General features: G+C 53.0%; 1 protein-coding gene across 9 annotated transcripts in view; it reads left to right on the forward strand.

Moving 5' to 3' along the window:
* Positions 1-21448, forward strand: part of SZT2 (SZT2 subunit of KICSTOR complex) — a 54678-nt gene that overhangs the window by 22408 nt on the left and 10822 nt on the right. For 2 of the 9 annotated variants that reach the window (XM_069023135.1, XM_069023137.1), the window contains exons 22-61: positions 261-461; positions 583-695; positions 1221-1362; positions 1884-2042; positions 2672-2876; positions 3093-3205; positions 3647-3905; positions 5260-5425; positions 5510-5602; positions 5775-5856; positions 5989-6270; positions 6638-6776; positions 7009-7125; positions 7243-7306; positions 7665-7850; positions 7919-8260; positions 8389-8578; positions 8736-8768; positions 8968-9042; positions 9214-9352; positions 9587-9707; positions 9936-10065; positions 10172-10324; positions 10438-10540; positions 10918-11035; positions 11266-11377; positions 11819-11937; positions 12400-12564; positions 13159-13243; positions 16308-16496; positions 16613-16810; positions 17166-17335; positions 17513-17679; positions 18097-18194; positions 19037-19169; positions 19280-19407; positions 19700-19830; positions 20324-20506; positions 20891-21161; positions 21353-21432. In XM_069023135.1, the coding sequence (XP_068879236.1) occupies positions 261-461; positions 583-695; positions 1221-1362; positions 1884-2042; positions 2672-2876; positions 3093-3205; positions 3647-3905; positions 5260-5425; positions 5510-5602; positions 5775-5856; positions 5989-6270; positions 6638-6776; positions 7009-7125; positions 7243-7306; positions 7665-7850; positions 7919-8260; positions 8389-8578; positions 8736-8768; positions 8968-9042; positions 9214-9352; positions 9587-9707; positions 9936-10065; positions 10172-10324; positions 10438-10540; positions 10918-11035; positions 11266-11377; positions 11819-11937; positions 12400-12564; positions 13159-13243; positions 16308-16496; positions 16613-16810; positions 17166-17335; positions 17513-17679; positions 18097-18194; positions 19037-19169; positions 19280-19407; positions 19700-19830; positions 20324-20506; positions 20891-21161; positions 21353-21432 (5954 nt within the window). The remainder of the gene's footprint in view (positions 1-260; positions 462-582; positions 696-1220; positions 1363-1883; positions 2043-2671; positions 2877-3092; positions 3206-3646; positions 3906-5259; positions 5426-5509; positions 5603-5774; positions 5857-5988; positions 6271-6637; positions 6777-7008; positions 7126-7242; positions 7307-7664; positions 7851-7918; positions 8261-8388; positions 8579-8735; positions 8769-8967; positions 9043-9213; positions 9353-9586; positions 9708-9935; positions 10066-10171; positions 10325-10437; positions 10541-10917; positions 11036-11265; positions 11378-11818; positions 11938-12399; positions 12565-13158; positions 13244-16307; positions 16497-16612; positions 16811-17165; positions 17336-17512; positions 17680-18096; positions 18195-19036; positions 19170-19279; positions 19408-19699; positions 19831-20323; positions 20507-20890; positions 21162-21352; positions 21433-21448) is intronic. The other 7 variants (XM_069023140.1, XM_069023142.1, XM_069023138.1 and 4 more) reach the window with 6 other exon arrangements.

The raw sequence follows: 21448 nt of genomic DNA on the forward strand, positions 1-21448 counted from the left end.
ATAGTTGCTTTGTGGTGATGGTTTCTAGTGTGTACTCCCAGCATCTCCACAACAGTTACAGTAGCAGAGTGGGTCAGTGCAGGGTAACTAATGATGCCAAAACTACAGGGCCTCCTCAACACTCTCCAAGTCGCAGAGGTGCTGGGGAAATTCCTGGCTGTGTGGAAGTGTTGCTTTGCAAAGGGCTGTCTCCTGGGGTCCTGGGCGGATGGTGGCTATGGAAATGCTGTCTCTGAAGCTGCCATGGTTCCATTTTGAAGCAGAGAATGAGGAGGTGACCAAGGACTCTTCGTTTGTGCCCAATGAAATGCTATTAAACCTCTTCCACGGCTGCCTTCAGCATGACCTCAGTGACCGGGAGATCCCCATGGCTGATGCCGATCATGTGGCTTTCATGGAGCAGGTTCTGCAGCGGGATCGTGATGGCCATCAACCCCCCTTCATGCTCCCTGTGATCAGAGGTAAGGACCAGGAGTGTGGCAGTAGTGACACCAGGAGCAGTGAGCTGTTTCAGGAGCATTGCTTTCAAGTCTCATCTTCAGCTGGTGTTTCTCAGGTTGCTTTCTTTGTGCTTCATTTCAGAAGAAACCTTAAAAGCTTCTGGGACCCTGGAGCAGCAGGATGCTTCTGCGTCCTATCATCTTGTTGGCAGTAATGGTACCAGGGATATGACTGGCTCCACAAGTACTCTGCAGGTACTGCTGTGCTGCTGTCCTTCTCCTGACCCCCCTCGGAATGCAAGGCAGCAGCTGTTAAAGAGCAGGAGAGTTAGAAGGGCTGAGAAAGATTGAAAGGCAGCTGTTTTTCCCCACCTTTGGCAGCAGTTTAAGCTGTATCCTGTGGCTGAAGTCAAGCAGGAGTCTAGAAGGTATGTAGATAGTTGCATTCACTATGGGCCAAGCCTGTTACAGCAGCGCTGGTGCTGTGCTGCAGATTGCTCTGAAACCATGGGCAGTCACTGCCTAGAGGTCAGAACCGGCCCCAGAAAAGCTGGCTAAGCATCTCCTGACTGTTGTGCTATACTCCTGGAGCCAGGCTGCTCCCAGAATGGTGACTTCTAGAGCCAGGCTGCTCTGAGAATGTGCAGAGGTGACCAGGGTGATTTCAGCACTGTGTCAACCAGCAGTCATGGAAGAACTTGCACTGTGTGGTTGCTCCCTGCCTCAAGGTGGGCCTGTGCCATATGCCATGAGTTTACCCAACTTCTGTTCTTCCCTCAGAGCCTTGGCAACACAGAGCTGCCTGAGGATGATGTGACGCTGAGTGACACAATGGGGCCCTTTCCCCCTCAATGGCGATGTTATGCCAAGCTGGTCAACCCACAGCATGTGTTCCTGACCTTCCTGCCAGCCACCTTTTCAGGTGAGGGGGTCTGTTGTGGGGAGCAAGAGGAGGCAACAGTCCTAAGCATCTCCTCAGGAAAACAGAAAAACCAGGATCAGCTCTTGTAGGGTGGAGAGAAAATTGAACAGCAGAGTTTATGTGCAGTCTTTTTGCACCACATGGCCAGGAATAGAATAGTGCCAGGTGTTGAATATCCTGCTCTTCTCTCCTTGGATGTGGTGCTGCCCACATAGGGTTTTCAGGCAGGGGATGTGGTGTTGAGTTGTTTACTGGCTGCAGCCATTTGGACTGTTTTCCCAGTAGGGTTGTTAATGAATGGAGTAAGGAGATTGCTAACGGGATGGTCTAGAAGAGTCCCTGCTTCTGGGCATTGGCACTGGTCTGGCTTCCACTGAGTCACTGGTGAAGTCTGCTAGGCTCAGGTGAAACTGCTTCTACACACAAAGAGGTAGCAGGAAATCTGCTCTCTTGGGAGTGTAGATTGAGGGGTTAAGCTGTTTTCACTGGACAGAGGATGATTTTATTTTCTTTTCCTTCAGATGTACAGAAGCTGATGGCTTGTGGGCTGGACAAATCTCCGAAAGATGAGTGTCGATCTGGAGAAGATACCATGGGACCTGTCTGTGCCGAGCGAGTCAGGGCTGAAGAGAGGGATGCTGCAGTGCCATTACCAACCCTCAGCATAACACCAGCCCAGGGTACTGACAGCACCTTGCTATTCTTGAGCATACTGTTGAGCAGATTAAAGCAGGAGGAATAACAGGCTGCTGCAGCCTGGCAGCTCCTGCCTGGCAGCCAGCAGAGTCAGTACAAGAGGCACAGTGATGTTCATGGGGATATGAAGGAGTGTAATGTGAGTTGGGTGCCCATGGCCTAAGGCTGGTTCCTTGTGGGCAAGGAGGTTGCAGGTAGATAGAAGCTACTAGGAATGGCAGTAGTGGGCTGCAGTGGAAAGTCAGTGTCTCTCATTTCATGATCCACACTGGCACTGTCAGCAGCACATTGTCTTAGGGAGAAGGGCACAGTTCTTGAAGTATATGGGATTTGATTGCACAGCCCCTAGGGCAGATCAGCCATGCTTGCAGTGAGGATGAAGGGTTGTGGTGCTGCAGGAGGCAGTGGTGGTGGTGATGAGCAGTCATGGCTGTGAAGAAGGGGATCAAGGTGGCCAAAGCACAGGGCTGAGTGGTTGGGTGCTGGGCGAGGGTGAGTGGTGAAGCTTGAAAACCCAATGTCTTAACCGTGATGCTTCTGTGAGAGCTGTGATGTCTCGGACAGGAACGAGGAATCATCAGAGACCTTTGTGTTAGAATTGTTTCTTTTGCAGAAGTGAGCCATGACCCTGGGGAGCAGAGTGGCCCCTCCCGGAGAGATGTGCACATCTCCTTCTGTCGCCAGAACTCACAGTCTGAGCTGGGCGAGTGCCGCCGGTTTCGCTGCCCCATTTACATCTACAGCTGCTCTCTGGAGCTGTTACGGGAGCAGCTCGTCAGCCCACGGGCACACCGCCCTCCTCGGGACATCTTTTTCAGGTAATACCAACCATACTTGGTACCTAGACAAAAACCAGAGGAGTTTCCTTGACAAGAGGCTGGCTCTAGCCCTGCCGTCTTGACTTGGCTTGGCCTCTCTACATTGTAGAAGCCACTGCCTGTGCATGCCCTAGGCTCCGCTTTACTGGCACCAGAGCTATTTACAGTCTAAAATGTGCTTCATTGGTACTACAGGTCATGGTTCCTCTTTTCCAGGTCCCAGTCTCTGGAACGTCCTCCAACTGCTGCTTGGCTGGACCACAAGCACAAGGAGTTGGTGACTTACTGCACGCTGCTGCAGGAGCACTCCCACCAGTGCTATGTGAAAGGTGAGCAGCAGCACAATGGGAGCTGTGGCAGGGCTGGGGTTGGACCCTGGATCTTCTTCTAAGAAAGCAATGTCTCATTTTCCTTGTGATCTTACTCCAGGCAAAGGGAGGAGCTGTGGGACTGATGTCCCACCAGGAGGGATTTAAAGATGCCTCTCTGCATTCCCTATGGGCCTTGCAGCATCTGTTCCCAAATCTGTGGAGTGCTGTGAAGGAGCATCCCTTCTTTGATGCCTTCCTCTCACCTTCAAGGTGGCAGATCCCATGGGCACTCTGGTGTCACCCAAGCCCAGGCTAACATGTAGCATTAGGTGCCCTGGCTGCCTCCTGTCTCTCCAGGTCTGTGTGGGGACATGGTGAAGATCTATATGTAGCCACTGCCTGACTCCCACAGCCTCACATCCTTGCCATGGAGTGCTCAAGCACTGTGTTTATCTATAGGGCTGTTCAAGAGCCTTCAGCAGTCACACAGCATCAGCTCCCAGGACCTGCTTACTGCCATGGATTACTGTGAGGAGCTGCTCCAAGAGATTGATATCACCAACTTCCTGCTGACAGTGTGCAGCCATGTCCGCTCGTTCCGAGAGAGCCATCAACATTTCCACACACACTCCAAGACAGCCGGCTTCCAAGTGGGCAGCATGGAGCAGGAAGAGGAGCAGAGCTCTAGGGAACGAGGTGTCTTGGTCTCTGAGTCAAGGTAGCAACCCACCACAGTCTTGCTTCTGTTCTTAGCATTGTGCCAGGACAAATCTTTCTTCAAGCATATTTTAGTGCTTGCTAGAAGGAATGCTGTAGGGCAGAGTCTAACAGCCACACAGAAGAGCAGATATTTACAGCGAGATACCCACCTGGTGGGTATGGTGTCCACCAGGACCTTCTATTTTTTAGTCTCTGGTGACATTCATCCTTTCTTTCTCTTGTAGTCTTGGCTCATTACTGTCCCATCTGGCCTGAGCTGGAGGGCAGTTTGTCTGCAAGCCTTGTTTCTGGAGAAATTGTGCATCTCCTGCTGCTTGACTCATTTGAGTTTGCTGTTGACTCTGGTGTAAATGACAGCTTTGTTATCCTTTTCTAATGAATAAAGTGTCACTTTTTTTTAATTAAAACTCTGGAAAAAATGCACAAGAGATAATACCAAGGCAGAATTGAAATATGCTAAACTTCTGTCCTATTCCTTAGGGTATTTATAAGATTTGTATCGCCTCTGAAAACTTCAGGGGGAAAAAAGTGCTATGCCTTAGTGTCAGTCAAAGAAACACTTAGGTCCTTTGTCCTCAGCACAGTTCCTTGATGTGAGTTCACTAGCATTTGTTGGGAATCTCCAATGCTGTGTCATCTTATACTGTAAATCGTTGAGGTGAGACTGTGGTTTTGAAGAAAGCTTAGTGTTTGAAGTCAGGTGACTTCAAGTGCTGCTTTCCCCAAGAAAAACTGTGGGAGCATTGTTTTTGTTACAGGACATTATGAATCACCTATCCCAAAGCAAGCTGCATAAACTTTTCCTGAAGGGTGTTTATATACATTGTGACACATTGCACCCAGATCTGCCACCTCCATCACCGGAGTACCTGCAGAGTGCTTTGACCAGTCGACATCCCACTCCCCAGATTGCTTTTTCTGAGTTTTAGGGTCTGATTCTGCCATGGAGCTGCTGAGTGGCCATGGGCCTGAGCTTTGCTGCCCAGCCTCTGGGGTGCTGGCATGGTGGTGCTTGCTGTGAGGTGCTCTGAACTGGCTGCTGGTAGTTCAGGTTGCTGCAGGCCTGTCCCTGTAGTCTGTGTCTCTGTTTCCCAGGCAGGGTGTGTAGTGTGGTGTACAGGCATGGCGATGTGATCAGCATGGTTAAACTACCTCAGGCCTGGCTTCAGACAGCATGAGGCCTTATCTGGGCATGTGGGTGGCTTCTGGGCTGTGGATTTGTGGGCGTTCAGGTTGTGTTGACACTGATGAGGTTTGGGGAGCTGGGAGGTGGGATACTGGCAGGATGGATAGCACATAAAACTTGTGTCATTTCTCAATCTGCCTGCCTGACCTGTCCACAACCCTGTCAGTGCTGAAATGGAGGACTACAGCGAGCAGGACTCCCATAACATTGCCAGCCCCACGGAGGAGCCAAAGAGCAGCGTGGGCACCAGCTGCTGTTCAGAATTTCCCCTCTCACTGTTGGAAATTGGACAACCCTGCCAGGCACACCCAGACTTGCATAAAATTATCCAGGTGAGGAATGTGCAAGCTTGACCTGGCTTCGACAGGAGGGTGTAGAGTAGGATGTCTGCTTCATATGTGGGATTTCTCTTTTAGGAAAAATTCCTGGAAATTGGAAGTTTACATTTCAAGCCAGTGCCATCAAATCCTCACTATTTCTTCTACTGCCCACCATCAGCCAAGAAAGAGGTAGGCATGGGGCTGTCCTGGCAGGCACCTTGTGGGGTAGCTTTGCTTAGTGTCAGATCTGGATTTGGAGCTGGCAGACCCATGGGTAGACTGAGTCCCTGAAGCTCCCATCAACAACCTGCTATATTGCCTGGCATGGTTCTAGTATGTGCCCTTTCTCTCTCTGTCTCAGGAAGAGGCATCTCGGGATCAGGCAGACAGGAAAGGCAGTGAGGACATGGAGGGATCAGAGGCAGAAATGGCAGCTGAAGAAGGTAACATTTACTTGCTCTGCCTTGGAAAAGAATATGTCTGTCCATGTGGTAATGCTTTTCAGGGCTAGGTGTGTCTGCTGGGGTCTTTGGAGATGTGAACCAGGTTTGGTGACAGGGAACTTGTATCAACAGGAGCTGTGTCTGGATGTTGCATTGCCACAGAGAGTGACCCGGAGCTGGAGGTGGAGTACCGTGAGAAGCTGGAGCATGAGTTCCCAGACACAGATTCCCTCTCGGACTCCAACACGGTGAACCAGGATGATGACTCCTTCAGCGTGCTGGGAGGGGACTCTCTCAATGAGCAGGAGTTCCTGGAGCAAGAGATGCCCCCGCTCTTTGTGCACCTGACCTGCTCAGTGAAGCTGCGTAGCCAGCACAGCTCCATGCCCGTGCAGTCCCTGCCAACTTGTCTAGGTAAGAGCAATCCTTGCTGGGAGGTTAAATATCAGTAGTGCTTCAGTCAGGTCCCTGCTGGGTGAGCAGCCCCTGGAACAAACATGCTGTGTCTTAAACAGCAGTCTCTCTGGACCAGCCTTCCCTGTACAGAGCCCCCAGGGTTTGCCGTCATCAGACAAGGGCTTATTTACCAGGTCTCCCACTTGCTGTGGGATTGGTCATGGAAGGTTGAAAGGATCATGGAAGATGATGGTGGCCTTCTTGAGACTGTCCAAGTGTGTGTGACAGCCACCTCTTGCAGTCTCTGTACTTGCCACCAGGTTGGGTATGTGTGTAAGCAGAGATGTTTGTTGCTCGAGTCCTTTGGTTTGTGATCTCTCCTCAGGGGAAGTTCTGGGCTGCCTGGAAAGCTGCCAGGGCTTGAACACCATTGACTTGGGAGACCTCTGTGTGACCCTGGACATCTTTGTGTTGACACTGCCTCTGGAGATAGAAGTTGTGAACACAGACATCCTCCACAACAGGTAGGTGGAAAGAGGCCCAGTCACCTACCCTCTGCCTGCTCTTCCCAGATAGTCATTCTTGGCTCATTTCCATGTACTGAGATTTATGATTCTTCTTCTCACAGAGCCTGTCACAGTCTTAACTAAAATATTTCCTAGATAGGCTCACCTTCTGTAGAGATCCCTTTTCTGCTCTCTCTGTCTGTTCGTCCTCTCTGGCCCCATGCTCAGGCTGCTCTCTCTCTTGTGACAGGTGCACCTCGGAGAGCAGTGTGTCCTTCACGCGCTCTCCCGGGCAGCCATCCTCTTTCCGCTCGGATGAGGATATCATGCACAACCTGGAACGGCTCCCGTCCACCGGAGATGAGAGGTATGCCACTGCAGGTGTAAAAGCCCCTCACAGGTTCCTTTTACTGCCTGGGAGCTGCACTGTGGTGGCTGCACGAATGAGAAGGACTGGTTGATTCTTTTGTCTCCTCTCTCCTAGGCACCATGCCCTTTCCAACCTCCCTGGAGTGCACAGGCAGGCTATTGAAGCCACTATGAATGAGGTAAGCCAGACTTGCCTCCCTGCTTTCAGCTAGAGCACACAACTGTTGTTCCACTCTTCCTAGCCTGCTCCAATCTACAATCTGTCATCTGAACTGACTTAGGCTTTACTGGTGTAACATAGGCTGTTAGCCTTGTGGTTCCCAAAAGCATGGGATTACCTTGAGAAAATTCTTGCTGCGTTTGGGGTGGGCCAGGCAGAGCTGCCTTCTAAAGGCCTCTTCTTAGGTACATTCAGGAGATGAGGGATGTGGGTGATGGGAGAGGCTGCCTTCGTCCTTTTGGGGCTTGGGTGAGAATTGGGGCAGGCCTGCAAACACAGGTCACCTGGATGTCGCTCTGTGTCCTTGCTCTGCTTAGATTCGCTGGCTCCTGGACGATGAGATTGTGTCAGCGCTGCGTCACTCACAGGTCATCAGCACCTCCATCCTGCACAGGGTGGCCACCCACATCTATAACTCCAAGGGCCGGCCCAGCTGCCACAGCGAGGTGGTGCTGCTCCAGTTTGTCTTTGGGCCTGAGCACTCTCTGGAGAAGTTCAAGGAGGTAAAGAGAAGGCCCTGAGGCAGCACCATGCTTTGCTACCAGGATGCTTATTCTTCCCTGTGTTTCAGGAGTTTAGAAGAATGGCTCTGCCAGGCTACATGCTCAATGCAGAAGGCGACGACTACCATTACATCTCCATCAGCCGCCTGCACTCCAGGAGGGCTGCTCCAGACCCTTCAGGGACACCCTGCTTGCAGCAGCCAGCTGGAGGTGGCACCAGGACAGCCCTGGGCCAAGCAGGCCAGGAGGGGAGCAGTGAAACAGAGGCAGAAGGCTCTGAACTGTTACACCACAGGAGCTGTGTCCTCCCAGAAGGTGGCCAGGGTCTCTGGGAGTGGCCAGAGGGTGAGACACGCATTGTGCCAGACACAGGAAACCCTGCAGGTGGAGGCAGCCACACACAGAATGAGGTGAGAAGCACTGAGTGATCTGTTGGTGAGAAGGTGTGGGACGCTGGTAACAGAATGTAGAAGGATGATGGGATTTTTTTTTCAGTGCCTGTTTTTCTGGCCATTTTTGTGACCTTGGCTTTATGCAGGCTCCAGGAGATATGCTGAGACTTGATCAAAGCAGACCACCAGGCCAGGACTCCCTGGAAGAGGCAGTTCCAGAGACAACCATACAGTCATTGCCATCCTCATCCTCTGAAAAGGGAAACAGCGAGAAATCACCGTTGGTGACACCATCTGCAACGAGCCTGACTGAGTCTGTAACGCAGGGCAGGGAAGGTAGGAGCTGCAGTGTGGGTAGGATGTACCTCAGCCTCAGAAACTTTTAAGGGAAGAGCCCAGTTCTGGCTGTGACATACATAATAGAACTGCTACTCCTGTTCCTGTCCCTAAATACCAGCATTGTTACTGAGGACTTTGGTCTCTTCCTTCCCAGGTTCTGGCAATTCACTGCTTAACAGTACCCAAGGTACTAGGCTATGCTGCTGCACTCATAGCCCTAATGACAGTTCCTGCTGACTTCAGTAATGGCTGTGAGAGCCCCATTTGCAAGCACTGCCTCCCCATGGCCAGCACAGTCTGGTGTGATGTGATGTTCCTCCAGCACATGGGGCATGGGGAGGGGCTTAGCAAGTACTTCCATGATCAAACCCCTCTTCTGTTTGCAGGCTCCAGCAGGCAGCGTCCCAGCCGCGTGCAGAGCCTCGTGTCGAGCCAGGGCAGCATGGACTCCGACCATCTTGGTGAGTCTGCTGGGGCAGGGAGGATGACAGTGTGTGGTGACACTAGTAGTGACGCACTGGGGGGGTCTGTGTGCCTGGGCTGGGGTGAGCCCTGAGGGTTTGTGAGTGGCTGCCATGCCCAGGGAGGAGGTGGTTTGCCAGGCCTAGGGCTGAAGTGAGGATATATTGCAGGTTATGATGGGGGAAGCAGTGACTCGGAGTATGAGGAAGCATTAATGAGCGACCAGGAACCCAGGTGTCCCCTTATGCCGGATTTCTGGCTCATCATAAAAATCCATCAGGACCGAGTGGAGGTCTATTATCACACACGGTAAGGAGGGTCCCCTGTCTGACCACTGCCTCTCTGTACCATGACCTTGTTGCCACTCACTCATCTCTGGACAGGATCTCTTCCCTGCCCAGTGTGGGTGGGAAGTTGCAGACTAGGCTGGTGCTCTATAAGGGGAAAACTGCCATCCTTTCCCACTGTTTTCCTGCTCCCAGCACCCAGTGACAGGCACTGTCCAGGTGCCCTGCTGACCCCATTCTCCCTTTCTTTATAAAGCAGCCTGAGTGTGGAGAAGGCAGCATCAGCAGAGACAGAAGAGGAGCAGCCAGGGGAGTGCCAGAGTCTCAACCAGGTGGTGGTGAAGAAGATCAGTGAAATCTGCAGGGTTGTCAATCAGGTAATAAATCTCAAGAAGGCACTGACAGAGCTGCCAGTGATTAGATGGCTTAGATGAGAAGGGACCTCTGGAGGTTGTCTAGTCTGGGCTCAGCTCAGAGGAGGGCCTGGGGGGCCAGTTCAGCTTGGCGGGGTCAGAGGAAAAGAGACTCAGTCTGACCCTAAGCACTTCTTGCTGTCTTCTGTGGCTGTGCAAGCAACAGAACCAATCTTTCCTCACCCTTTGCAGCGCTTGCTGCTGCAGGACCTGCATGACAGCCACATATGCAACTCATTACTGGTGGCAGAAAGTGAGGAGGACATCTGGAAGAGTGAAACACCCTATACTTCTTACAGGCAGCGTGTGATGCCCACGGATGGTATGAATATTCCCTTGGCCATGCCTCAGCAGCAGCACTACAAAGATGCCTAAGAAGGTGTTAACTTCCATGCTATGGCCCCAGCTATGTGCTATGTTCTTTACAGATTACTCTGTAGAGGAGAGCTACCAGCCCCGGGACTACCTGGCTGCCACCATGCAGTTCATGCCAGGGCACTTTGCTTGTGAGGTGGTGTGGAGCACACTCATCCACGTGCATTCACGCCTCAAGATGGGCCCCAACATGGGGGTCTCACGAGGTATGTACAGCCCAGGTTCCCCCCGGTTTGGCGTGTCGGGGGTCCGGCTGCTGGCTGGATTGGCACACCAGAGAAGGGTATGTGGGATAGCTAATGTCCCACATTGCCCACAGCTATCCAGGCACTTCGCTCGGTGCTCAACGCCTTCTCTGTGGTGAACAGGAAGAATATGTTTGTCTACCAGGAACGTGCCACTAAATCTGTTTTCTACCTCCGGTAAGAAGCCAGTGGGACTTGTTGGCCTGACCCTGCCTTGCTACATGTGTTACACCAGACTGAGAGCTTCTTGGGACAGAAAGTATCTGCCCAGCCTCAGGGACTGTGTTGTGACCCAAGCACAAATATCTGATTTCTGATGAGTCAGTCACATCAAGCCAGGCCCATCCTGCTCTCCTTGTGCTAAGCCTTTACACATGGGAGGAAAAATGATGGCTTTTTTGAAGGAGACAGAGAACAGATTTTCCACAAAACTCCATATTCTAGTCCCCACAAAGTGCACAGGGGACAGAGCAGGGAAGATGTGGATCTTCTGTGGATGTATGATGCTGTCATCCTTGGGGATGGAGGCTGGCATGTCTTTCTCTTGTATTCAGGCTGACTGAAACCACCCACAGTGGGAAGGTGTGGGAAGCAGAGAGCAGCCTTAGTGCATCATCTCGCTCACTAGCACTGACACGCAGCCAGGAGCCCATTTACAGTGAGGATCTGATGGTGAGTCTGCTGCTCTCTGCGAGCGGATATGGGCGCTCATGGTCACCGGAGTGGAGGGAACTCAGTAGTTCCAGCAACCTGGATTTCACGTGGGGTGAAATTTACATTGTAGATATGTGGAGTGGAGCGGCAGTGGGTGGCATCTGCCTGACCCTGCTGACAGCCTGGGACAGTGATGGATCTAGAATTTATATGAAATTACTTCCACAGGGCTGTTTTTGCTTCTCCAGGGTTCTCGTTCCTCACTGGACACTGCCTCATGCCGTAGTGTGGACTCTGCCCGCCCTGTGGGACAGATAGACAGACACATCCAGCTGATGGTCCATGGTGTTGCCCCAGCAGGTATGTGTTATAGCACCTGGCAGCAGATGAACTGTGCTGATGTAAAGCAGTGGAACAGAGCTCTGCTCCCTGCCATCTTTGCTTGAAGATAGAGGAATCTCCCTCCTGAGCAAACAGCTCTTCCTTAGCTCATAACTGCTCTCTATTCTGTATGGGTGAAAATAAAAGGAAAGGACCACGGTCCACAATGAAACCTCCTGCAGACCATCTGCCAGCTTTCCCTGTGCAGGAGTGCAGTTGTCTTTGCCTACTGCACCAGCAGTCTTCTGTGATCATAAACCCATAGAAAAAGATGTCCGAAGAAATTGGTGGTGGGGAGTCATGTTCCCTATGGGAAGTGAGTGTGAGGGTGGTACATCCTGAACAGGGAGGGAGAGGTGGCTGTAGTCATTCTTACTGGATGGGGTGACAAAGCTGCTTGTACCTCTGCTCACTTGCCAGGGCCTGAGATTACGGATGAGCTGGTCAAAGTGCTGCGCAGACGCCTGGACGAGGCCACCCTGGATATCATCACGGTCATGCTGGTGCGGAACTGCAAGCTGACCCCAGCAGATGTGGAGGTACCTCACTGGCTATCTGCTCTGTTCATCCCAGAGCACTTTCCTACATTTTGACCTGTCTCAGCTGCTCCTGCCCCAAGGAAGACCAGGGCAGTTTGCTACATCCTGTTCCCTGCTCCAGTGCTGAGGTATACACTGTGTGGGTGCCAGGGTAGCTGGGAGATTCCCTTTGCTGGGTTTGCAGCACAGCAGGACTTCCCTGTGCCCTCCTTCCCACACCTTGGAATGAGTGTCTGCCCCCATCTTGGGGCTGCCCTAGGCAGGGCCAGGAGTTGGACTTTGATGATATTTGTGGGTCTCTTCTAGTTCAGGATATTCCATGATCTGTCTCGGGGCACTAGGTCTAGGGTTGTGCCCACCACACTCTCCCCTTGCAGAGCCATCTGGCATCATTTGTATCAGTATTAGAGCCCCAGGGCAGCCTGCTAGTACCAGCTGGGTTTTAAAGCCTCCTGTGTGCAGTTTATCCAGCCCCCTGGGACGCCGCCCACAGAGGTCCTGCAGTTCTCCCTGCCGCCCTCAGCCCTGCCCTGGCTGCACGCCGTGGCCTATTACCTGCGCCAGAACCTGCTCATCTTCCTGCACACCCCCAAGTACACCGACAGCAACGTGGAGCACCACTTCAAGGTGAGGAGGGCTGGGACTGGGACAGCAATCTGCCCAGCTTCTAGCTGCTGCTGAGGGCATTTGTTGGGGCAGCTCAGACACCGAGTTCCCAGCTCTGCCATGGAGGGTCAGGGAGAAATTGACACTAACTCCTGAAGCCTGGGGGAGTTTTACAGGACTGAGCACATCCTGATTAGCCTGGGCAATCACTTGCTGTGCAAAAAGCAGCAACCACAAAGCTCATGCCCACAGCCATGTCCCAGGAGCATGGGAGAAGATCCCCTTTCAAAGCTGAACTTGGCTCATTGTATGTCTTGCTCAGATGTAAGGACTGAAACATCAAGATTAATAAAAATTTGGGAGCAGCCACCCACCCCTTAGCGTGGCTATAGCAAAGATAAAGGATGAAGCCAGATATGTAGTGCCACATAACTCTCTATGAGCTGTAAGGGGTTCCTTCACCCCAGCAGTGGTGAAGGCTGTGTTGGCAAGTGTTTTGAGTAGCTCTGGATTTGATTCTACAGGTTTGGGGATGAGCTGTGCATACACACAAGCCTCTTTGCAGTTAAGGCAAGTTCTCTAATCTTTGTCAGTATTCTTCTTTATTCTCCTTAGCACTACTTCAACCACAATGGGAGCATCCCTGACCAGGATCTCTATCTGTACAACAAGCCGGGTGGCCAAGGCACTGGTGGAAAAGGTATTCTGCTCAACTCTTTTCAAACAGGGTATGGGGCTGTGTGTTGGGGAGCTGTTTTCCATGCTGTAGAGCTATGAGTGAGTGAGGAGGGGCCAGTGCTGGGGGAGTGTGTTCCTCCACGGCTGGAAGGTGGGTAAGGTGTGTGCCTGAGGGACTGCACGCCTTTGCATGTGTGGCAGAGCAAACTAAGGCCTCCATAGAGCAACTTGCTAAGCCTGACCTGTTGCTGCAGGAAGCAGCTCTAGACACAGCGAGACCTCAGTGTGGGGCCAGAGGCTCTGTGGGGCTGGAGGTGGGAGCAGTTGTGGCAGAAGCCTTGCTGCAGAGGGAAATCTGGCTGTGTGTAACCAAGTGTGGGCTGTGTGGGCGATGTCCTTGCTTTTTTCTCTAGACTGCTGGAGGAGGGATTGGATAGGGCCCACCCTGCAGCAGGCTGTCATGTCGTGTTTTGTCCAGGCCGTGTGGTCTGTCACCTGGCCATTGCGTGTCTTGTGCCCCTCATGCACCATTTGAATGTTCTTCTGTTATGTAGGTACCATGTCGGACCTTGTGCAGCACCTCTTTCCACTCTCTCACTTCCAAGGTAGCACCCGTGGCTCCAAGTATTACTCCATCTCCTTTTCCCATGCAGCTCTCTGGTCCCAGCTGATCTTGCTTTCCTTGTGTTGTGGCTTCAGCTCTGACTCCTCTGTGTGTTTGTGTGTGTGTGTCCATTTAGCTGAGCCCTGTTTCTTGCTGGCTGGATAAATGAGCAAACAGAGTCTGCTGCCCTGAGGTGGCAGGTCAGTGATTCCCAGCTGCCGAGGGTCCGTGTGCTGCCCTGTTAGCTTGCAAGCAGTGAACTCCAAAATCCTGCATCTTTTTTCCCACAGATCCGAACAGGCATCTCTTCCCTGAGGAGGACAGGAGTCCTGATGTTTCAAATGTCATTGATGCTCCAGGGTGCAGCATTATCACTCTCCCAGTGGCTGTGTCCCAGTGTGGGGTGTTCCCTTGCTTAGCAAAGGGCTGGAGTAGCCAGGCACCATTAGATGTGTGCTTTGTATTTCAGTGAGCCTAGGTCAGAGGGGGCTCAGCATCCCCCACAGATGGGAGGTAACAGTTCTCTAGCACCCCACCTCCAGTGCACCTGGAAGTGAGACCCTTGGCAGCTCTTGCTAATGTACCTATTCCTACAGCTCCAGAACTCAGATTTTGAGTTTCTTAGCTGTTTTTTTGGTTTTTTTACTTATGATTTAGTGGTTCGATTTCAGCTTCTCCATGCTCCTGGAAGCCTTGTTTCCTGCAACATGGAGGAGAGCCTTTCTGCTCATTGAGCAGGGGCAGGCTGCTGACCTGGCCTGCTTGAATTGTGGTCAGTTGTTCTCATGTCCTCAGCTGAGACAGACTGAAGCAGAGCAGAGGTACAGGAATGATGCGATAGGGACATGTGCCAGAGGCTGAAGGGGCTGAGTGTGGTAATTTATCCAGGAGAAGAACGGGAGTAGTCCATGATTACCACATGATCATTCAATCATGTTGGTGGGCCTGGGGGTGACTGCCAAGCCAGACTGTTGAGGAGTTTGTGCCCTTTACTGTTTAAAAAAAGTAAGTCTGTCTGGTAGAGCTCATATTCACTGCCATGTGGGGCAGATTTCCTGCTCTTGATATCTCTGTATTAACACCCATGTCCTGGAGAGCTGCCCTGCTGCAGCAAGAGGCTCTGTGGGGATTGCTCATAGGTGTAGTTTCTTTTCCTCAATGTGGGTGCACATGAGCTGCCCTCTGATTTCAATGCCTACTTCTCTCCTTTGTGAGCATCTCTCTCCGTCCCAGTGCACTCTCCCTTGTGTCTGCTATGCCTTGAAGGAAAGGTTGCTGCAGAGCTTATGCTTCACAAGGAATGATAGAGACTGGGTGGTTGTGCTGCTGCTGCTTAGACTGGGTACAGCCTGCTTGGGCTGGGTTTGTCTCCATGCAGAGAGGGCACTTGTCCAAAGGGATCCAGTCAAGGATGCTTTGGTTTCTCTGTGGCAGTGGAGTCTGGTGTCACTGCCATCCTTGCTGGGATGGAGAAAGAGTATGGGCTCAGCAGTGTTGCAGGGCTAAGGTTATTTGCATCTGGGCACATCACCCTTAGGCAACATTGGGGCAGCTTTGCCATCCAGCCACCTGAGTGCTGTCTTAGTCAGGGGGCTTTCGAAGAGAGTGGGAACATTTCAGGTTACAATGTGAGGTTTGGACCTCAAAGCTACTTCCCTGGTGCCCTGACCATTGAGCTGGGCCGTGGGGAGTCAGTGTTTGTTTCTGCTCTGGTCCATTGCAGGGCTTCTCCTGTGTGGCCCAGGGCTCACAAGCTGTGGGCTGTGAGGCAGGAACCACACAGCTGCTCTGCAGCTCTGAACTGTCCTGTTGGGCATGCATAGAGCTCAGTAGAGAGAGCCAACAGGCAGGGTCTGAATTTTTGTCTGCAGTGACTCCAGGCTAGTCCTAGGTGCGAGCCTGTCTTGTTCCCAGTCGTGCCTGGTTGGAGTGGATGGGGAAGGCACCTAATCTTGTTCAGGTGTACAGTGAGGAGGGGGCTGTGAGTGTAATCTCCAACAAGGTGTCAGATCTGCAGGGACTCTACATCCTTCACAGCCTGGAGGGGGCTGCTGGAGCATGTCTGGGCCCTGTACTCTGTCCCTTAAGAGGACAGGAATGTGAGCCCCATCTTGGATCAATCTGCATAAAGGCTCACCTGGTGCAAATAAAGATAATTTCTTCTTGCATGTGGTGCTGGACAACCCAGGAAGCTCCTGCAGGGCAAGTGAATCTGCTGTGACTCTACAGGAGAGAGATTCTTGCAATGATGGGGACACCCTGTGCCAAACCCCATGCTTCTTACCCTGGCTCCCCACAGGCACAGCTGGTCTCTGTTCCCCTGGCTGCCTCCCCTCCTGTGGGCCCTGCCTGCCACATGACACTGTGCAACTCAAGTGGTGACATGATGGTCCCAGCTGCGGAATGGCAAGGTGTAGGCAGGCACTGTAGGGGTGTACTTGGTGCTGTGCTGATGGAGGCTGTCTCGGGTTCTGCCCTGCAGGAATCGCGTGCATTGCACTGACATTCGTGGATGAGCATGGCAGCCCCACCTTGCTGCCCCACGGGGAGAGGCCTGACCCTCTGAAGCTGCCTTCCCCCTCACCCATCGTGGGCCTGCTGCAGGACACCGACTTTGAAAGCCTCACAGCGGTCAGCAGGCACCAGCCAGGGGCTGACCCCCCGCCTTCAGGTAGGGAGTTGGCCAGCAGCTGCCAATTGCCTGCGGCCTCTGCATCCCCTGGAGCACCTCAGAGGGCTGGTGAAGGCAGGGTTGAAGAGCCATGCAGAACTACCCTTTCCCCACAGAGCCCTGCGTGCTGGTGCGCCTGGATATCTGGGAGAAGGGCAACATCAGCCTGCTGCAGCTGTCGGAGAAGCTGCGCGGGGCCCTGCGGCACGCACTCTGCGATGCTGTCATGGAGTTCCTGGTGCTGCCTGCCCCGCTCTGTGTGGAAGCTGCCTGCCCCCTGAGTGCTGCAGACCTGGAGGACCTGAGCTCTGCAGGTGAGAGCCTGGCCAGGGTGGCCACCTTGAGCCTCCACTGAGCCTTTCTCCTCCTGCCTGGCCAGCAGGAGCTTGCCTGTGCTGGGGGGAGTCTGGTTGGGTGGGCAAGGAGGGAGGAAGCTGCTCTCCCCTCTGCCGCCTGTGTGGTGTGATGTCTTGGGGAAGAAGCATCATAGACATTAGTGTTGGAAAAGATTTAAGGGTCTGCCTGCTCCCCAGGACCGTATCCACTTTGCTGGGTATTACTAATGGCTCTTCCCCTTCTCTCCAGTCAGGCTCTGGCCAGACACAGTGTGGTATACAGCAGCTTTGCAGGGGGAGGCTCTGCAGAGTCTGATTTGCTTTGTCTCCCCAGGAGGCCTAAGGAGGACCATGTCAGAGACCAAGGGCCTGGTCCTGCCCAGTGTGGGGCCTGGCAGGAGCTGTCCTCCACCCTTGCACTTCACCTCTGCATCTTCACCAAGCTCTGGAGAGCCAGTGACACCCACAAGCAAGCTGGGGCGCCGCAGCTTCTGGGACATGCTGGTAATGTTGCTGCAGGAACAGGGCTTGTAAGGTCCTCATGCTGTGTCAGGCCAGGAGGAATGGACAGTAGGGATCTAGCTGGGGGTGGGAGGTCAGGCTGGCAGCAGGGACTTTGAGATCATGGCACTGACTGGGCTGTGTATGTGCATACCATTAACTTACCCCTTTCTCCCCTAGAGCAAAGCAGAGTCCTCAGAGCTGGGCAGCCCCAAGACTACTGATGACATTGTGCTGGAGAGGCCAGAAGAGGCTCGCACGAGGCGGCGGCACAAGACTGAGAATGTCAAGCAGCACCTGAGCCAGGATCGGGCCGCAGCCACAGCTGAACTGGAACAGGCACAGAGGCAAGCACAGCCTGCAGGCTGGACAGCCAGGATGTTGTTTCCCCCCTATCTGTTGTACATTGCTCTGCATCCTGATGGCCTCTGGACCACATTTCTTTTTCTTGTACTTTCTCCCTTACACAGACAGTTTAGGAAAGCTGCCTTGCACACACAAAGCCTTAGCCCTTATTGCTGGAGCGTTGCTGGGAGTACAGCTGTTTCTCCCTGCCAGAGATCCCTTCTCTGCACTGTGGGGCCCTGTGCAACACCTGACACTCATGGCTACTGACCAAGAGTGACCCAGCTCAAGGATTGTATCAACCTGAAAAGAAGGCTCCCGGGGCTCTGCTCTGGAGCTGGGAGGGGACTGTTGCACTTTTCTACGTTCACTACAGATGACTGATCTAGTGTAACTGTGCTTCCCTTCCCTCTCATCAGGCGCCGAGCCTGCCAGCTGGAAGAAGGAGATGTAGGTACCATGCACCCACTCTTCAATCAAACCTGCCAGCAGTGGATGGCATTCATGAACCACCTGGGTACGTGTTTTCAGGTCCCAGCTCCTCCAGATGGGCTGGGAGTGGGCTTTTTTACGCAGAACTCTCAGGACAAGTCCTCTTACAGCAGCATCCATCTTTATTCCTTGCCAGTCCTAGTTGCACACCCTGTCTCTCCCCAAACCTCACCAGAGTCACATTTGTCTCAGGGGCAGCATCAGCATTAGAAAGCTGTGGCAGGAGGCCTGGCATGGACCTGTGCATCAGAGCAAACCTGCTAAGGCCTGTGGTTACATCTGCCATGCTCCAAGTCCAGGGCTTGCCAAACTTGCCTGCAGCAGCTTTGGAGAGACCTGGACTCCAACAACCAGCTGTGGTAGTGATTTAGCTCCCAGAAGTAGCAGGGACAGAGGATCTGAGCCTCTGCAACATGCTCTGGGACTGTGAAGTTGCATGGGAGACCCTCACTCTTGCAGGCAGGGAGGGAGAGGAGGAGCACACTTCATATCCAGGATTTGGGTTTGTATGGCTGCCACATTGCTGCTTTCTGGTTCCCTTTGACTTTGGTGTTTGTACACCCTCTCACACTCCTGCTGGCAAAGTCGAGCTCTCCTCTTCCTCTGATGAGGAGTAAGCCAGGGAACAAGGACTAAGTGGGGGAATAAAGCATCGTGCTCAGCGCATACAGGGAGTTTGGTCCAGGTGCCATTTCAGGCCAGAGCCTGAAACCGGGGTTGTTTCAGGCTGCTTCTTCTCCTTCATATAAGGCTCTTGTTCTCCAGCTCTGCCTGCCTCAGGCCCTTAGCCCTCTCCACTGCTCATGTGGGCAGGATGTGGCTCTGGGGCAGCTTGGCACCTTGTCCTACAGTATATCTTCCATGCAGGGTGCCCGTCGGTGCAGCAGTGCTCCTTGGAGATGGTTTCTCGTTTCCTCCTGTCCTCCATCCTAGTGGAAGTGGTGAACCTGGTCACTGCCCTGGCAAGTGACACCACTGTCAAAGTGTTTGAGCAGATCTGGTGAGTTATGTGATTCACAGGTCACCGTTTGGCACCAGCAGGTGTTGATCAGCTGTATTTCTACTACCACAGCTCTACTTGTCAGCCACCTTTGGGGCCTTTCTTTGCAGCTACCATCGGGGCACTGCCTTCTTGCCCTATAAGTCTGGCCAGAGTGTCAGCCCTCGCCCTGGAGTCATCAGACACTTCATCCTGCTGGGACGCAACTTCCAGCAGTGGCGTTGCAGCACAGAACAGGGTGAGTGCCTGGCCATGGTACCCAGGACTGTGCTGGGGTCTCTTGTGGGGGGACAATCAATGAACAGGGTTCCCCTCCTTACTGGGACAGACTGCTTTTACCCAGAGGTGGGCAGTGGGTTGTCTGGTTTTGCCTTCAGAGACCTTACTCTCATATGTGTTTGTAACAGCTTATTTCAAGATGAGCTGAGCAGTATTGTGGCAAAACATCCTGTCATGCCACCTTAATGGCATGATGGGACGTAAGAGTGGGATGAACCAGTACTGAGGGTCATAACTGTGACTTCTTCCAGCTCACAAAGGGCTCCAGCGCTTTGAGGCCATGGAATTCAGCTCAGCAGAGAGAGGTTCTGATCCCAGCCTTGGGGGTCGAGACCTGGTGCCCCGGCAAAGGTTCCTCTTCCTGGAGATCATTGACAAAAAGGTAGTAATGGTGCCTGTGTGATGTTGCCTCCTCAAAAACTGTTCCCCGATGATCCAGGTCTAGAAAGAGGAGAGGAAGAGTGCCTCTGCAAGCAACCAGCCTTCCACAGGGAAGAGTCCTCCAAAGCAGCTGTGCAGGATGGCTCTGCTTGTGTCACAAGTATAGCTGCGGGTTCCCTGCAGCACTCTAGGGAATGCCAGGGCCCACAGCCCTTGCTGTCTGTGTTCAGCTGTCCTGCTGTGGGCTGTAATTGCCCTTTCCCTACTCACAGCAAGGCCCAGGCTGGGCTCTTGTACTGCCAGTGCAAGTACAGCCACCACCACTGTTGTGGCTGTTAACAGGGGACTGTAATTGAGCTTTTGCCATTCTCCCTGTTCCAGCCTTGTCATCCAAAACTGGCTGCAGCAAGTACCACCAGAACACCTGGAGTAGCCTGTGCCACCATGCAGGGTCTCTCTGAGAGTCCTTAAATCTTCCCCTCCTCTCTGTCCAGCTGACACTCTACACTTACAACTGGTCCCCAGACCTGGGCGCCAACCTGAACTGCTCCCTGACTCGCCTGCTGCAGTGGCAGAATGCCCGGTCACACATCGTGCACTGCCTGATCAGCCAAAAGCTGGGACTCTTCCACCACCACTGCTTCATGGACACACCATGGCATGAGGACAGCAAGCAGGTAGGGCATCATGCCAGGCAGGGCAGTCTTTTCTTCTTCAGGAAGGGCCTTGGGGGTCTGAGGAAGTTTGCAGGCACCTTTTGTCTGCTGATTGGCAGGGTATCCCGAGACATTCATATGTCCAACTTAACCATTCCCAGCCAGACTGTTGCCCTACTCTTGGAGACAGAGGTGGAAGGGGAAGCCAGGTCCTCCTGCTGGTAGCACTTATTGGTGACTAAACTATTTAGGGTGAAGGGTGCTGAGGCTGAGGCCTGCTCTTCTTGGGACTGGTAGTGGAGAAGACTAACACGAATCTCAGCAGATGGCCAGAACTGGATTTGCTCTGTCGGTTCTTGCTCCAAGACAGTAAGGAGGCTTTCATGGCTGTATCTGTTTGCTTAGGAGCCAAATCCTTTCTTGAACTCCACATTGGAGGTGGATGCACTGATCCGGAGCCCGTGTCCCCCACCCAGCAAGGAGCAAGGCCGGCTGAGCAGCTCTGCCCGCAGCCTCCCGTCCCTGCACTTCCATCCTGACGTGGTGCCCTTTGATGAAGCTCTGCGGGATGTTACCACCATCAGGCGCATACCCCACGGGCCTGACTCGGGACCTTTTGACCCCGTGGCTCGGCATGGGGCCCAGTTCCTGGAAATCAAGAGCATGGAGAGGAAAGGTAAAGCAAAGGGACTGATATCATGGGAATAATCTCACTTCTGGAAAAGGAGAGCAGAGCAGAACGAGAGTTTTGACAGGGGACAGTTTTCTGCAGGAATGGGTGATGGCCTGTTCAGGGTGGGAGTAAAGGAGAGTAGCAATACTTGGGGCTGTGGCTTGATGCTCTTGTGACTGCTCTCTTTCCTCCAGAACTGGAGAAACAGATGAAGATTGAAAACCTCTTTGTCACCTGGCAGCAGAGATCAGCTCAGTCCAACATGCCTATCAGTGTGAGTGCAGCCTGGG

Source organism: Aphelocoma coerulescens, chromosome 8, assembly GCF_041296385.1.
Source record: "Aphelocoma coerulescens isolate FSJ_1873_10779 chromosome 8, UR_Acoe_1.0, whole genome shotgun sequence".
Lineage (NCBI taxonomy): Eukaryota > Metazoa > Chordata > Aves > Passeriformes > Corvidae > Aphelocoma > Aphelocoma coerulescens.